We start from the raw sequence: 18,529 nt of genomic DNA on the forward strand, positions 1-18,529 counted from the left end.
CTCCAATAAAGATGTTAAAGAAAAAATGAAAAAAAAATTAACTCCCTTTAAATAAACATGTTATTTTATTAAATTTTTTCAAAGACAGCACTCATGGTAATCCCACTGTCTCTCTCATAGAAAGCTATCAGAATTCGCCCATTAAATAGGAATTTAGTGAAATACTCATTACGAGGTAGCTCTGAGATGAGATTTAAAAGTCAGATATTATTCCTTAGAAAAGGCATATTCTCTATTTCAAATATACTTAGAGGTAAGAGGCAGAGAGGACCCAAGATGTAATATTGAAAAAATTATTTCAACAAACACATACTACTTTTAGAGTACCAAAAAAATCCCTTAAAAGTAAATAAAATCTATATTGTTTTTTAAGAGAAAAAGAAAGAAAGAAAAGAAACAAAGAAAGAATCCCAGAGATATCAATTGAGCCTGAGATAATATATATAAGCTAAGTTTTTTCTGTGTCTTTCTTTCCAGGGCCAAAGCTCCCTTTTCCTGGTACGGTGCTTTTGCTTATGACTCTTTAGCAACATAGTACAAAATAAAAGCTCTTTGCCTTTGGGAGTGTCACAGATAGACAGTCTCACCTATTTCATTTTCCCATTTCCAGAGGCTGAGATTATTGAGCTATAGAGACACTGTATTATTGTGTACTAGGAAAAAAAAATGTGTATTAGTTTATTAGCCTAATATGGCTTAGGGACCCTCAAACAAGGGATGCAGGAAACCTAAAGTTGATTCATTAGACTTGCATAATGGTGCATGCTATGGGGCACCCTAAAGGAAAAAGACATGGGAGAGCTGGAGGCCATTATGTGTAAGATTAAACGAATCCATCATTCGTGAGTCCATTACTCTAAATAAGTATAGGAAGTTATCGTTTTTTCTTTATAGCAACCTTCCAAATTAGGGCTTTTCTTCCATACAGATCAGCCCGCTGGGCTAAAACACTTATTCAACAGGAACAATTTCTACTGTGAATTAACAGGCTGGGATTAGGGTTTATAAATCAACCTCTTGAGGTTTGGGTAAGCAGGAGTCAGACTCCCAGAATGTAAAAAGCCCTAAATAACCTGATTAAACTAAGATTCTGGACTGCAAAGCAGAAATCTAATAAATCCAGAATGGAGGTAACTACTGAGGCTCACCTTTCTACTGGGGTCGTGCCTCAGCACCTGCCTGGTCAATCCCCACCTGTGATGCTTGTTTTCTTTCTAACAATTGAAAATTACCACCTATGTTTCAATAGTACCACATGAAAAACACAAAAAGCAAAATATGAAAGATATTTTTAGTTAATATATTTTGACATGCTGATAATCTTCTTCTACTATTAAACCAGAAATAAGTTTTAAACTTTCCCCAGTTACAATGCCAGGCATGTTGAACAGGTGTCTGAATGAAATTAAGTTTAATTCTGCATGTTGTTCTTCTACTATAAGAAAAGCAATACCAAAGAAAATGCAGATATACTGTGGTTCCTCTAATTGCTTTTCTAGTAAGTTTCTATCTCAAAACTACCCATTTTACAACTATAATTATATCCAGGATTCTGTCTTCTTCCCTTTCCCATTACTGATATGTAAGAGAGTTTCTATTACTTCCTTTTATCAAAGAAAGCTTAAGTTTACTTTTTTTCTCCCAGGAAAAGAGGGCAGGATTTAATCAAATTTAATTAAGCACGTGTAAAGCCCTAAATTAATCTTCTTTCATTTTTCTTCTACTTTTCATTTTAAAAGAACTTATCATAACCTGTAATTTTAAAAAGCAAGTACATAGATATTAGGAAAAGAAAGGAATTAATTTTATCATTTACAATATTCCACCTTCTAAGAGATTTTTAGATCAAATAAAAATCATATCAGAGAATATATTTTAAGTATACATACCCCACACTCTGCTACATCTCTATATTTTCCAAAATGAAGAACCTATAACCCAAAGCAAAAAAATAACAGTATTATATCAATCTATCAGAATCAAAATCACCATAAACAACACAAGGACAAAATTAACACTACTAATTGTAAACAGTAAGTTTCATGAAAAAAGCAATACATACACGTGCTTTTGTGTTTCGGTTAACAGTTTCATAAACTCCCATGTAAAATTCAGGGTCAAACATATCCTGAATCATGCAGCGGAACTTCACAAAACTGTTAGGTTTCAAATAATGAAGGGGAACTTCATTCAATGATGGTACCTTTAACGAAAACAAACAATCAAGTCAAAATATTCTGTGTATAAAACATTAAGCACATATACATAGACATATATATCCAGACTCAAACCGCAATTCCCACACACACACACACACACACACACAAAATCAAGGGAGCCAAATGATCTCAATGGTTAATACAACACAATTGCTAAACTAAAGTACTTCCTGTGTTCTTGCAAGTTTGTATGATGACATTTGACTATAATGTAAAAGGATGCTTTCCTTCGTAACACTTTCCAATTAGCAGAAAGGCATTTGCTTTGTTGAGCTCTTCTCTTAAAACTCGTACATGTCAACTCTTTTAAAATGAAGGTAATAAAACAAAAGATAATCCAAGCTCTCACAACTACCCATTTTTTTCATGGTCAATTACTGCCACCTAGAGGCGCCAATATAGAAGCACTTATTTGCTTGAATTTAAGTTTAAGTTGCAGAAGAGACCGAAACCTTTTAATACATGTGCACTTAAAGCAGAGGGCAGTGAACAGTAATTTATATATACATTTAAACGGTATGTGGATTACGGCTCTACTGTGAGAAACTGCAAGTCTGCCCAACCGTCGCCACCCGCCTCCCTCCCCCAATAGCAATGAGCTCACCCATTTAGGAGCATTATTTTCCTTCAGCTTTTCCTTAAAATACTCAATTACTTTCTTCTCCCAGCCAGGATTAACTCCATTTTGAGCTGAAAGAAAAATATACTGTTCAAAGCTGAAGGTACAATCTATAATAATAGACAACATTCACACATTAGTTTAGTGTGCACCTTATTGGAAGCACTGAACAAGACACCAGAAGCTGCCCTGTTGGAGAGTTGGATATTACAATCAGGGCGAGGCTGACCCCCTGCAGGCTCTCAGGAGCTAAAAATCTCCTGAGAACACCCACAGAATGAGATACGAGGCTCCCTAGACAAAGCAGAACAGGAACCATCATTTGAAAAGCAGACTGATCTTTGAAAACATTTTTATACAGATTTTAAAAATTTTTTACAATTATCCTTAAGTGAAGAGCAGAGAGTGGTGGTGTGTTTTTTTTTAAAGTTTTTATTTGGGAATAATTTCAAACTTTCATAAAGTCACAGTGAAAAATATGTCACAATGATAATTACAAAGAACACCTGTAACCTTGCCCCATTTACTTTATTTGCTTGCTCTCTCTCCCACATATTTTTCTGACTCACCTGAGATTACATTACACACATCATTTATTTTTACCTATAAATAGTTCAATGTGTTTCCTAAGAATAAGGAGATTATCTTATATAACCACAGTACTTGTTATCAATCTCAGGAAATTCAGAATTGATACAATACTTTTTACCTAATCTACCATCCATATTCCAACTTGTCATTTGACCCAACACTATCCTTTATTGCACTTTTTCCACTTCAGTACAGGACCTAGTCTAGAATCACATACTGCTTTTAGCTATTGTGTTTTTTTAATCTCCTTTATTCTGGAACAGTTCCTCAATCTTTATCTTTTATGACACTGACACTGCAGAATACAAACCCTTTATAAAAAAATAGAAATCTCCTCACTGGATCTGTCTGATGTTTCCTTATGAGTAGATTGCAGTTACGTGTTACCAGACAGAGTGCTACATAAGGATGCTGTGCCCTTGTAGGTACATCATTTAGAGACAAGATGTCCATTTTCCCTCATCGATGACGTTAATTTTCATCACCCAAAGTGACAGCCAATTTCTCCACTGTAGTTACTTTCTTCCCCTTACAACTAATAAGCAATCTACAGGAGATACCTCAGATAATTTTCATGAAACGTGCCCCGCTCCCAAGAATCAGCATCCATTTTATGCTTCTTGCAATGATGAATGCAAAATCAGAGAAAGGTGTTTTTAATGTCATGTTAAAGAAAACCAGACTTTGAAAAATTATGGGAATTGGTCAAGACCAAAGATTGAATCATCAACAGAATTAGGAATATATGTTTTCATGAACTAGAACTACCTAACCATAGCTGGTCAGTACTTCCACCATCACACAGGTACCATACTCATCACACAGGTGCTATGGAGATGTGGCGTAAAGGAATTTTGTCTATATTTGTTGTGGAGCTGGTTCCGTTAGAAATACTCATAAAATCCTGCTAACACCATGCTGCAGCAGAGATTCCAAATGTTTTCACTTAACTGAGCAAAGGACAGTTCTTAAAAAGAACTCATGGAGGTGAAAAACGAGCAAGTGATTCTGATGTGCAATGAGGGTTAAATCTACTACTAGTAAACTAGTCCTCAAAGCTTGGTTCCCAGATTAGCAGTATTAGCACCACCTGAGTGGTTGTTAGAAAGGCAAATTCTTCAGCCCATCCCAGACCTACTGAATCAGAAACTCTGGAGGTGAAGCCTAGTGATTCATGTTTTAAAATACCTTCGAGGTGATTCTGATGCACACTGACATCTGAGAGCCACTACTCTACTAGATACATGCCAATAAATGATTATTGAATTGGACGGTGGGGGGAGGGGACCAGAATGGGTATTTTTGCTTCTAGTCCAAATGGATGTTTAAAGAAAAGACCTACATGCGGCCATGACTGCGAACACCACTATGCTGACTGCATTTGTGTAAGAAACTTGAATATACCACATCACAGGTGATGAAGCTACATCAAAGAGTGATTGGGAAGCAGTAAGTTACTTCTAAGTAACTTACATGTATACAAAATGTTCTTAAGTAAAGGCCAGCTTACAAATATCTGGTACTGCTGGACAGTTAAAGGACTGCAATAGATAATTCCAAAATTATCAAGAGTACAATAACTGGGCCTCCCTGGTAGCGCAGTGGTTGAGAATCTGCCTGCTAATGCAGGGGACATGGGTTCGAGCCCTGGTCTGAGAGGATCCCACATGCCGTGGAGCAACTAGGCCTGTGAGCCACAACTACTGAGCCTGCGCGTCTGGAGCTTGTGCTCCGCAACAAGAAAGGCCGCGATAGTGACAGGCCCGCGCACCGCGATGAAGAGTGGCCCCTGCTTGCCACACTAGAGAAAGCCCTCGCACAGAAACGAAGACCCAACACAGCCAAAATAAATTAATTAATTAATAAACTCCTACCCCCAACATCTTCTTTAAAAAGAAAAAAAAAAGAGTACAATAACTATCCATTATTTATTAAGCCTACTGTGTGCCCAGCACTCTGCCAGGTGCTATCAGGATACTTAGAATTGAAGGAACATAGAGCTAAGATAAGCTATGGATAGAATAACAGGCAAAAGCAAAGAAGAGAAACTAACGTAGGTCAAAAAAATCTCAGTGAGGGCTTCTGAAAGAGGTGTTTGAGCCAGGCCTGGGAAGAAGGGTAGAACTGAAACATGTTGAGGTATGAGGGATGCGCACATTCCAGACGTAGAGCATGCTGGGGGTAAACCAAGGACAAGGATGGACACTACCAGAAATTCAAATACGTGGAGCACAAAGTGCCTGGAAAAGAATAAAGCTACTGAACAAAAGGAAGATGAGGCCAAAACACATCCCAGAGTTTTCAATGCCAGGCTACAGATCTGCTCTCTATTCACAAACAATTCACCTTTACATTTCCAGGGTCTAGCAAGGGCCTGGGACATAGCTATCGGAGTTAGAGAAATAAACATTAAATAAGTACAATGTAGAGAAAATAGGTTGTTTCGCAAGACTAGCATCCATTTCCCCTTTTTCTAGTGACAGTGCCTCTATTTGAGGGAGGAACCACAGCACCGTCACTCCCAGCCCAAGGGTGGACCTGACCTAGACCTCACAGTGGTTCTGATGATCAGTTTAGGGATGCATCAATCAAAGACAATCCTGGGAATAAGGCTTAGTAGCTGGGTTCAACATTATAGGTTATAATCCCGCAGCTGCATGTGGCCACAGTGACCAAGGTCTGTCTGAAAACTAAGCCATCCCAGAGGAAAGTGGAGTAAAAAGGCTGATTTCTGTAGACACAGTCTGAAGTATTTGGCTGTAATTGAGCCTGACATTAACCCTCTCAGGAACTGTTACCTGAGACAACGTATTCATCGTCTCTGGTTTAAGTAGAATCGAGTTGGGCCATTTGCAACCAAGAGACCTGCTGAGCACACACATATCACTCTATTCTATTTCCCAAGAATTCCTGGCCATCTGAATGTGGGCACCAGTGCACTCAATCCTGCCCTAGTTTAAGCGGTCAAGGGAACTGAGGAACAAAAAATATATACGCTTTCACACTCTCACCAACAGCTATGAGGGTTCTATATAACCTCACCAACACTTGGTCTTGTCAATCTTTTTAATCCTAGTCACTGTGCTGGGTATGCAGTAATATTTCACTGGGGTTTGAATATGCATTTCCCTAAGGACTAGTGATGTACACCTTTTCATATGTTTATTGACCATTCTAATAAATCCTTTTGTGAGGTGCCTACTTATTAATTTTGCCCATCTTTAAAAAAAATGATTTTGTTGGGAATTCCCTGGCAGTCCAGTGGTTGGGACCCCACGCTCTCACTGCCAATGGCCAGGGTTCACTCCCTGGTTAGGGAACTAAAATCCCACAATCCATGCAGCACAGCCCCCTAAAAAAAAAAAAAGATTTTGTTGTGGCATCAATGATTTGTACAAATTTTGTGTATTCTGGATGCAAGTCTTTTGTCAGATATATGTAGGGCAAGTATTTTCTCCTAATCTGTAGTTTGCTTTTTGACATTCTTAATGGTGTCTTTTGATGAGAAGTTTTCAATTTTGACGTAAGTCCAACTTTTCCATTTTTTCTTTTATGTTTACTGACCCCAAGGTCATGAAGATATTCTCCTGTTTTTCACTTTTCACATTTAAGTCTGTAATCCATATCAAATTAATGTTTTTGATTATAGTGTGACATAGACATCAAGGCTCACTTTTTTCCAAAAAGATATCCATTTGTTCCAGCATTATTTAATTGAACAACTTTCTAGCCATAAATTGCTTTGGCAAATAGAGTAACAATTAACTGTCACACATCTACCAAAGAGAAAATATGCAAAAAATAACCACTCACTAAACATATGCCACAAACCCATGGTCAAAGACAGGAACTTCACTCATACACTGCCAATCTTTCCTGCTATAGAATTAGCAAACTATCATAGTTCCAAGTCCATCAGTGATGAGAAATAGATGTTGTGGCTGGGGGAAACTCTCCTGGTTGGTCCTCAGCAGCAATAAATGATATTTTTTAAAATAAATAAACAAATAAATAAATTGCTTTGGCACTACTGTCAATCTAAGCTCATTGTATTTACATTAATGTACTTCTAGATTTTCTGTTATGTTACACTGATGTAGTTGTCTATCCTTATGCCAATACCATATTGCTTTAATCACTATAGCTTGATAGTTAGTCTTAAAATCAGGTAGATATGTTCTTCATCTTTGTCTTCAAGTCTGTCTTGATTATTCTAGATCCTCAAGTTTTCTAAATAATTTTGAGGAACAACTTGTCGACTTTTATGTAAAGCCTGCTGAAATTTTGATTAGGTTTATATTGCATAGTATAGATTTGAGGAGAACTGACATCTTAACAATATTGAGTCTTCCAAGCTATGAACTCTCCCATGGGAGAGACCATAAGGAAACCTATGCATAAATTCCAAGAGACTCCATCTGTCTTTTCCCCTTATGATCCAGATGTGTATCCTTACCATGTTGCTTTAATAAATCTTAGCCAGGAGTACAACTACATACTGAGTCATATATGTCACTTTAGTGAATCTCCAAACATAGGGGTGGTTTTGGAACCCCCAACACATAAGTGTATCAATAGTTCATTTCTTTTTATTGCTGAGTAATATTCCACTGTTCAGCTGAACTACAATTTGTTTCTCCATTCACCCACTGAAGGACATTTAGATTGTCTCCAACTTTTGACGACTATAAATAAAACCATTATAAATACTTGTATGCAAGTTTTTGTGTGAACATAAGCTTTCATTTCTCTAGGGGAAAAACCTAAGAATGCCACAGCTAGGTATATATATATATATGTATGTGTGTATGTGTACACACATACATATATATATATATATTATATACGACTAACATTTTAAGATTCTGCTTATTTCCCAGAGTGGCTGTACCATTTTGCATTCCCACCAGCAAGGTATAAGAGATTCAGCTGTTTGCATCCTTACCACTACCTGGTATTGTCAAAATTTTAAAAAAAATTTTAGCTCTACCAGTAGTTGTGATATCCCATTATGCTTTAAATTTGCATTTCCCTAGTGACTAATGATACTGAATTCTTTTCATGTGGCTATTTGCCATCTTTATATCCTCTCTGGTGAAGTGTCTATTCAAATCTACTTAAATCTTTTGCCCCTTTTTAAACTGGCTTAATAATCATTACATTTTCCTTATATATTCTAGATATGTCCTTTATCTGATATATGATTTTCAGGTATATTCTCTCAGCCTTTCATTTGCCTAAAAATGCTTTTGCAAAACAAAAGTTTTTAATTTTGATGAAGCCCCATTTATCAAATTTTTGTTTTTATGCATTGTGTCTTTGGAATTATGTCTAAGAACTCATAGCCAAACCCTGGGTCATGAAGATGTTCTCTTTATTTCTAAAAGTTTAACAGCTTAAGGTTTTACACTTAGATCTATGACCCATTTTGAGTTTGTTTTTGTATAAGGCATGAGATTTAGGTTGCAAGTAATATTTCTGCATTTAAATGTCCAATTGTTCCAATATCTTAGTTGAAAATAATCTTATTTTTCCATTGAATTGCCTTTTGTATATTTGTCAAAAGACAATTAGGGCAACAATAATGTGCCTTAAAAACATGCTAAGTGGAATAATACAGACAAAAAAGACAAATACTGTGTCCACTTATATGAAGTACCTAGAATAAGCAAATGCATAGAGACAAAAAGTAAAACTGAGGTTCCAGGTGGGCAATGGAGGGAGAGTGGACCTGAGAGGAGGGAACTCCATTTTATCTTGAGTGCGTCTAGATAGTAGGTGGCTGTAGACAGAATAATGCACCCCCACACACAAAGATGTCCACATTCTAATCCCCAGAACCTGTGAATATATTGTTATATGGCAAAAGGGAATTTAGGTGGAGCTGACCTTAAAACAGGGAGATTATCTGGGGGGATCCAAGGTAGTTACAAGGGTCCTTAAAAGTGGTAGGAGGCAGAAGAGGAAGCCTGAGTAAGAAGATGTGAGAAAACCTTGACCAGCTGTTGTTGGCTTTGAAGATGGAGGGGGGCCACAACCCAAGAAATGTTGGCAAACTCTAGAAGCTGGGAAAAAGACAAGGAAGTAGATTCTACCCTAGAGCCTCCAGAAAGGAATGCAGTCCTGCTGACAACTTGATCTTATCCCAGTGAGGCCCAAATCAGACTTCTGGCCTCCAGAACTGTAAGATAATAAATTTATGTAACAAATGCTGGAGAGGGTGTGGAGAAAAGGGAACCCTCCTACACTGCTGGTGAGAATGAAAGTTGGTGCAGCCACTATGGAAAACAGTATGGAGGTTCCTTAAAAAACTAAAAATAGAGTTACCATATGATCCAGCAACCCCAGTCCTGGGCATATATATGGACAAAACTATAATTCAAAAAGATACATGAACCCCTATATTCACAGCAGCACTATTCACAATAGCCAAGAAATGGAATCAACATAAATATCCATCGACAGATGAATGGATAAAGAAGATGTGGTACATATATACAATGAAAACTACTTGACTATAAAAAAGAATGAAGTAATGCCATTTGCAGCAACATGGATGAACCTAGAGATTATCATACTAAGTGAAGACAGAGAAAGACAACTACCATATGACATCACTTATATGTGGAATCTAAAATATGACACAAATGAACTTACCTACAAAACAGAAACAGACTCATAGAGAACAGACTTGTGGTTGCCAAGGTGGAGGGGGGTGGAGGAGGGATGGATTGGGAGTTTGGGATTAGCAGATGCGAAACAGTATACATAGAATAGATAAACAACAAGGTCCTACTGTATAGCGCAGGGAACTATATTCAATATCTTTTGTAAACCATAACAGAAAAGAATATAAAAAAGAATGTATATATATATATATATCTGAATCACTTTGCTATACAGCAGAAATTAACACAACATTGTAAATCAACTCTACTGTAATAAAAAAATAAATTTATGTTGTTTTAAACAACTAAATTTGTGGTAGTTTGTTACAAAAGAAATAGGAAATTAATAGGGTGTTTTTTAAGGAATTGGTAGATTTCATCCAAGTCATTCAATTTATATCCATAGAGCTGTTTGTATTATTCTTTTTGTGCCTGTACTATTCTTTCATATGTCTCTAACGGTATCTCCCATTTCGTTCCTGATGCCAGTAATCTTTGTCTTCCTTTTTTTTTTCTTTGCCAGTCTGAAGGTGCATATGAATTTTATTCATCTTTTTGGGTAAAAAAACAACAAAACACCCAACGAGCTTTGGGTTTCATTGATTTTCTTTTTCTTCTGTTTTCAAGTTTATTCGTTTCTGCTCTATATTATTTCCTTTGTTCTGTATGATTTGGGTTTATTTTGCTCTTCTTTTCTAGTTTCATGAAGTATAAGCTTAAATTATTGGTTTGAGACCTTTCTTCTCTTCTAATAAATGCCCTTAAAGTCTCTCAGTACATCTTTGGCTTATCTCACAAATTTTGGTATGTTGTGTTGTCATTTTCCTTTAGTTCAAAATATTTTAAAATTTCCCTTGTGACTTCTTTTTGATCCACAAATTGTTCAGAATGTTATTTTCACAAGTCTGAATTTCTTGTTATCGGTTACTGATTTCTATTCTAATTACATTATGGTCAGAGAACATACTTTGATGATTCCAATTCTCTTAGGTTTGTTAAATATTTGTTTTATGACTTAGGATGTGGTTTACCTTGGTGAATGAATGTTCCATGTGCACTTGAAAGGAATGTGTATTCTGCTGTTGTTAAGTAGAGGGTTCTACAATAGTGAGATCTATTTGACTGATGGTGTTCTATATCCTTGCTGCTTTTCTCTCCACTAGTTCTGGTACAGTTCTGAGAAAAGTAGTAGCATGTCTGACTATAATTGCAGACTTGTCTATTTCTCCTTCTAGTTCTGTCAGTTTCTGCTTGTATTTTGAAACTCTTGCTAAGTGTATTTACATTTAGGTCTTCTTGGTGAATTGACTATTTTATCATTATGTAATGCGCCTCTTATTCTCTTCTCACACAAACTTTCCTAAAAATAATTTAAAATTTAATAAAGAGGTAGACACAGGATCCAAGAAACAACAGAATTCATGAACGCAATGGAAAAAAAAAAATCCCAGTATGAAAACTAAGCAACAAACCTAGCAACTGACACAAATTAAAGGAGTGATTCAACAGGCTCATTAAAGAACATCCACGAAAAGATAACAGTCTGGAGTAAAAAAATGATGTGAATAAAATGCTGGGAGAACTTAGTGAAAATGATGTCAAAATTCTCTTCAATGGGGAGAAAATGCAATAATACAAATATAAGTAAATTAAACTTTAACACACTACTGCTTAAGAAAATAAGATAAATACATACCTGACAACATAGCCTCAAAAATACATAAAGCAACAACTTTCAAAACTAAAGAGAAAAAAAATAAAACAGCAATCACAATTAGACTTTTCCACAGCTCTCTCAGAAACATAAATTAAGCATAAAACACAAAAACAAATAATATAGCAAATATGAATAAGATAATTAATAAGTTCTCTAATAAATATATAAATATCCAAACAGAGAGTGTATTTTTTAAGTACACAGGACATTCACAAAAAGTTCTATGTACTAGCCACAAAGGAAACCTCAATAGATATGAAACATACAATATGTTTTCTGACCAAAATGTGACAAGGTAAGAACTCAATAACAAAAGGAAAGCTTAAAACAACTGCATCCTCATGTCCTTGATGATTTAAGAAAAGACAAATAAACTTATACTATTAAAAAATCCTCAGTTTAGAAAGGAATATGGAGTGATAATTATCAAATACTCCTGGATGACAAAGAAAGCTGTACAGGTTAATATCTGTGGGCTACTAAGTGGTGTTTAGGAAGAAAGTTACAGATTTTAACACATTAATCAAATACCAAGAGAGAATGGAAATAGATGAGTTTATTAGCATTCAAGTTAAGAAGCTAAAAAAAGAGCAATAGGGACTTCCCTGGTGGCGCAGTGGTTAAGAATCCACCTGCCAATTCAGGGGACATGGCTTTGAGCCCTGGTCCGGGAAGATCCAACATGCCGCAGAGCAACTAAGCCCGTGCACCACAACTACTGAGTCTGCGCTCTAGAGCCTGTGAGCCACAACTACTGAGCCCACTTGCCACAACTACTGAAGCCCGTGTGCCTAGAGCCCGCGCTCCATGACAAGAGAAGCCACCGCAATGAGAAGCCTGTGCACCACAACAAAGAGCAGCCCCTGCTCACCGCAACTAGAGAAAGCCCGCACGCAGCAACAAAGACCCAATGCAGCCAAAAAATAAATTAATTTAAAAGAAAAAAAATTTTTAATTAAAAAAAAAAGGGCAATAGAACAAACCAAAGAGTAAGAAAGGAAATAAAGCTAAGGGCAGATATCAACGGAATGGAGAACAAAAACACCAATACAAATGATTAATATTAAGACAGACAAATTTTCTGGCATGCCTGTACAGGAGAAAAAGATAAAAAGAAAGAATAAAATATACAAATAAATAAAAACAACAGGATACAAATAAGACACAAAACTATAAGGAAAAAATAAAACTTTAAAAGGAGAAATGCTATAAATACTAAAAACTATATACAATATCATGAAGTATGAACTAATAATTCTGAAAATTCAGATAAAATGGATAGATTTCTGAAAAAATACAAGTTGCCAAAATTGGCAGAAGATTAGAAGACTGAGTTCTTATTTTTATCACAATTTGGTCAAAAAAAAATTGTAGGTCCGATATCAATGAGAGAAACAAACAGAAAAAAAACAGTAGCTAATCCTTCCTCCCAATCCCATGAAGTTCCAAGTCCAGAAAACTCTGCAAAGTTTCAGGACAACTTCACAAAAGATAAAGAAGCAAAACTCCTATATAAACTATTAACTTCTGAATCCAATGGAATATATATTAAAAAAATCATGTTCAAGCAGTACTTTTATCCCAATAATGCAAAAGTTTGTTATTAGAAAATCTATTAGTGTAATCTGCCACACTAAAAGATTAAAGAAAAAAAAAATGACCTTCTCGGGGGATACAGAACCAAGCATCTGATGAAGTCCAAGATCTATTTTATTATGAAAAACTGTAAATTATGGCTTGATACTACACCTTGGGGTTTAAGAGAAATGATTTGACCTTGTTCTTAAAAGACTATTCTTAAACCAAAATAATTTAATTATAAGATTGTACTTCAGCTTACTTATTTATACATGGTAGTTTGTACCTCTTAATCTCCTACCCCCATTTTGCCGCTCCTTCCTTCCTCCTCCCCACTGGTAACCACTAGTTTGCTCTCTATATCCATGTATTTCTTTTTGGTTATATTCAGTAGTTCATTTACTCTGATTTTTAACCTTTCTAACATGATCAGACAAAGCACAAATTATAGTCACATATAGAATATAAATATTATCAACTTTGGTAACATATAATGACTGACACAAATTGGGTAGAAGCAATGGAGGGCAGTAAAGAGACACTAATTTCCTCAGTGAAAGACTTGAATTAGTATCTAAAATTGTTGGAGGAAAAAAGAACATGCCTGTAAATCTAAAAGGAAAGCAACAGAAGAATTAAAAATAGTATAAGTGAGAAACCAGAAGCTTTTCCACTAAGAACGGGAACAAGGTAAGGATGCCCCCTCTCTCACCACTCCTTTTCAACGTGTTACTGGAGTCCTAGCTAATGCAGTAAGACAAGGAAGGGAAATAAAGGTATATGGATAGGAAAAGAAAATAATAAAACTCTGTTTGCAGATGACATGATTTTCCATGTAGAATGCTCAAAAGAATCAACAAAAAAACCCTCCTGGCACTAATAAGCTATTAAAACAAGGTTACAGAATGCAAGGCTAACATACAAAAGTCAATCACTTTTCCTATGTATTCCCAGTGAACAAGTAGAATTTGAATTAAAAACATAGTATCATTTGTAGTAGCATTCCCCAAAATTAAGTTCTTGGGTATAAATCTAACAAAATATGTATAAGACCTATAGGAGGAAAGCTACAAAACTCAAGAAATCAAAGAACTCAATAAATGGAGAGATAGTCCATGTTCATGGAGAGGAAGACTCAATATTTTCAAGATGTTGGTTTTTCCCAACTTGATCTATACATTCAATGCAATTCCAATCAAATCCCAACAAGTTATTTTGTGCATACTGACAAACTGAATCTAAAGTTATAGAGAGGCAAGAGACCCAGAATGGCCAGCAATAGTGAAGAAGAACAAAGAACAAAGTTGGAGAACAAAGAACCCTTAAAACTCAGTCAGAAAATGAACAACCCAATTAAGAAACGCGCCAAAGACCTGAACAGACACTGCACCAAAGAATGTATACATTGTGACCACCTAGAGGGGTGGAATAGGGAGGGTGGGAGGGAGACGCACTAGGGAGGAGATATGGGGATATATGTACATGTATAGCTGATCCATTTTGTTATAAAGCAGAAACTAACACACCATTGTCAAGCAATTATACTCCAATAAAGATATTTTTAAAAAAAAGAATATATACAGGTGGCAAATAAACAAAAGGTGCACCACACTGTATGTCATTAGGGTAACGCAAATTAAAGCAACAATGAGCTACCTCTACACTCCAAAATCCAGAATACTAACAAATGCTGGAGAGGATGTGGGACAAGAGGAACTCTCATTCATTGCTGGAGGGAATGCAAAATAGTATAGCAACTCTGGAAGACAGTTTGGCAGTTTCAGATAAAACTAAACATACTCTACCCATACCAATGGCACTCCGTGGTACTTACCCAAAGGAGTTGAAAACTTATGTCCACAAAAAACCTATACACAAATGTTTATAGCAGTTTTTACTTGTAACTGCCAAAACTTAGAAGCAACTAAGATGTCCTCCACTAGGTGAATGGATAAGTAAATTGTGGTATACCCAGACAATGGAATGTAGTGCCAAAAAGAAATGCACTTATCAAGCTAGGAAAACACATGGAGGAAACTTAAATGCATATCACAAGTGAATGGAGCCGATCTGAAAAAGCTACATAGTATATGATTCCAACTATATAACATTCTGGAAAAGGCAAAAAAAAAGCTATGGAGACAGTAAAAAACAGATCAGTGGTTGCCAGGGGTTAGAGGGGAGAGGAGGATTAACAGGCAGAGCACAGAGGGTTTTTAGGGCACGGAAACTATCCTGTATGCTGCTATGATGAATGCATGTATGTACATATTATTATACATTTGTCCAAAGCGACAGAATATACGCCACCAAGAATGAACCATAATGTAAACTATGGACTTTGGGTGATAATGATGTGTCAGTGTAGGTTCACCAATTATAACAAACGTACCACCCTGGTAGTAGATGTTGATAACAGGGGGGAGGCTATGCATGTGTGGGGCAGGAGGTATTTGGGAAATCTCTATGTCTTCTGCTCAATTTTGTGGTGAACTTAAAACAGCTCTAAAGAAGTCTTCAAAAACGAGGATGGGGGGAAAAGTATACATTGAGACTCAAATGGAAGTAAAATATATATCGTTTAGAATAATGGTTGTAAATTATAAATTTTACCAAAGTATAGTAGCTAATGTTTGGTGAACACTTAAAAGACTGTGCCAGGCACTATAATATGCATTATCTCATTTAATCCTTTTAACAGGCTTAAGAAATGGATTCTCTTGTTAGTCCCATTTTACAGATGATAAAATTGAGGTAAAGAAAGGTTAATTAATTTGACATGTTCACACTCAAAGTTAGGAAGTAAGAGGGGCCAAGCAGTGACCTACTACAGAAGTGGTAGGAGTAGTCTACCCTAAGTGCTAGCAATAAGAGATACATTTCCTGCAGAGAATTTCAAAATAATAAAACCAACTAAAATTCATTCTGCTTCTACCATCACTCTGAATTGGCAATTCTAAACAATGTCAGTGATAAAATATTCTTCCTTGGAAAATCTTTTGTTGGTATTAATCCCAAACAATTGTGGGAACTCAACTAAAACTACTGCTGAGTTTTAGTAATATATGTGGTAGTGTCAAATTAGCACATTTTTACTACTTAACCTTTAATGAATATTGCATTCTACATAGAAGTTAATTTGAAGAATCCTCAGTTACACACTTGGCTCCCAACACAGACACAGCTACATGAATATGTTTGGATAGTAAATTTCTAAGTGGTACACAACAGTCCAAACTTGGTTAGAGCAGTTAGTCTCCCCCAAGCCTTGTGGTACTCTAGAGTCCTACATGTATACAAAAGATTTTAAATAAACAAACAATAACCCAGTGATTGTAAAGGTGAAGAAGGAGAACTTGAGTTACTTCAATTCTATCTTCCATGGGACAACTTGATGGAATTGTTATTTGTGTTTAATAAATCAGTGAAACAGTGAGAAGTGAGAGGTGCAGTAGGCGCAAATTTTACTCATACGTGAAAATTTTACTGAATCTGAATCATATCTTAAAATTGAAAGGTATTCTTCTTAAATGGCTATTTGTTTTAAAGCTAAAGAATGAATTATGAAAATATGTTAGTAACATCAGTGGAAAGATTTGGTATCTCTCTAATTTGTGTCTTTTGCAGATGTTTCAGTTTTATCAAAATTCACTTATTAGTCATCGGACAATTCTTTATATAAAATATTATTATATCAAACTATAACTAAAAGACCAAAATTCAAACTACTAGCTAGGTATAAACACTACCAAGTAAACAGTTGAGTTTTGTCTGCAGAAACTTAATAAGTTATTCTTAATACAAAGAATTCATTAATTATACAATTAATACAAACATTCAAATCTAAAGTGTGGTACCCATACCAACATGAAACAACATCAACGTAACAGAACTCAACAACAACAAAATTTCTAAAATGGGCAGGGAGAAGTTGATAGAAACAATGTCTAGATCTATTTTGAAAATATGTAATTACCTTAAGCATTGCATATAGATTTATTTCATGATTATTACTGAAAATGATTCTGTATATAAAGAAGGGAGGTATTAAAAAATGATTATAGACACATATCTTGGGTATGGCCCTGTAGTTAAGAAGCAGTCTGGCTCTAGAATCTGTAATCTTTTTTTTGTTTGTTTTGTTTTTTATTTTAACATCTTTATTAGAGTATAATTGCTTTACAATGGTGTGTTAGTTTCTGTTTTATAACAAAGTGAATCAGCTATACATATACATATATCCCCATATCTCCTCCCTCTTGCCTCTCCCTCCCACCCTCCCTATCTCATAGAATCTGTAATCTTTACTATTCTCTATTACCAAAAGAACTAAACACACTACAGATTCAATGCAATCTCTATCAAAATGCCAACTGCCTTTTTTTGCAGCAATGACAGACTGATCCTAAATTCATATGGAAATACAAGGGATTCTGAAGAGCCAAGACAATCTTTACAAAAAAAAAAAAAAAAAAGGAACAAATTTGGAGGACTCACACATCACTTCAAAACTTACTACAGGGCTTCCCTGGTGGCGCAGTGGTTGAGAATCTGCCTGCCAATGCAGGGGACACGGGTTCGAGCCCTGGTTTGGGAAGATCCCACATGCCGTGGAGCAACTAGGCCCGTGAGCAACAACTACTGAGCCTGCGCGTCTGGAGCCTGTGCTCCACAACGAGAGGCCGCGATAGTGAAGAGGTCGGTGCACTGCGATGAAGAGTGGTCCCTGCCTGCCACAACTGGAGAAAGCCCTCGCACAGAAACGAAATCCCAACACAGCCAAAAATTAAAATAAAATAAAATAAAGAATTATTCTGCAAAAAAAAAAAAACTTACAGTAATCAAGACAACATAGTACTGGCAGAAGAGTAAACATATAGATCAATGGAATGAAATTGAGAGTTCAGAAATAAAGCTATATGTCTATGGTCAACTGATACACACACATACACATTTTTTAAACAAAGTTGCCAAACCCATTCAGTGGGGGAAGAATAGTCTTTTCAACAAACAGTGCTGTGGGGCTTCCAGATTGGTGAACACAACCACATACTGAAAGGGTAGCGCACCCAAGTTCCATGGAGACAGAAGCTCTTCCACAAGGGACCCTTCCACACCTTGCCCTATGTACCTCTTC

At 36.0% G+C, this 18,529-nt stretch overlaps 1 protein-coding gene across 2 annotated transcripts in view; it reads right to left on the reverse strand.

Annotated features, from left to right (window-relative positions):
* MCMBP (minichromosome maintenance complex binding protein) overlaps window positions 1-18,529 on the reverse strand; it is a gene marked incomplete at its 5' end in the record, with an annotated part of 60,577 nt that overhangs the window by 36,237 nt on the left and 5,811 nt on the right. For both annotated transcript variants that reach the window (XM_079707793.1, XM_079707792.1), the window contains 3 exons: window positions 1,890-1,931; window positions 2,063-2,203; window positions 2,824-2,909. In XM_079707793.1, coding sequence (XP_079563919.1) covers window positions 1,890-1,931; window positions 2,063-2,203; window positions 2,824-2,909 — 269 coding nt within the window. The remainder of the gene's footprint in view (window positions 1-1,889; window positions 1,932-2,062; window positions 2,204-2,823; window positions 2,910-18,529) is intronic.

The sequence above is a fragment of the Hyperoodon ampullatus genome, assembly GCF_949752795.1.
Source record: "Hyperoodon ampullatus genome assembly, chromosome: 1".
In the NCBI taxonomy this organism is placed as follows: Eukaryota; Metazoa; Chordata; class Mammalia; order Artiodactyla; family Ziphiidae; genus Hyperoodon; species Hyperoodon ampullatus.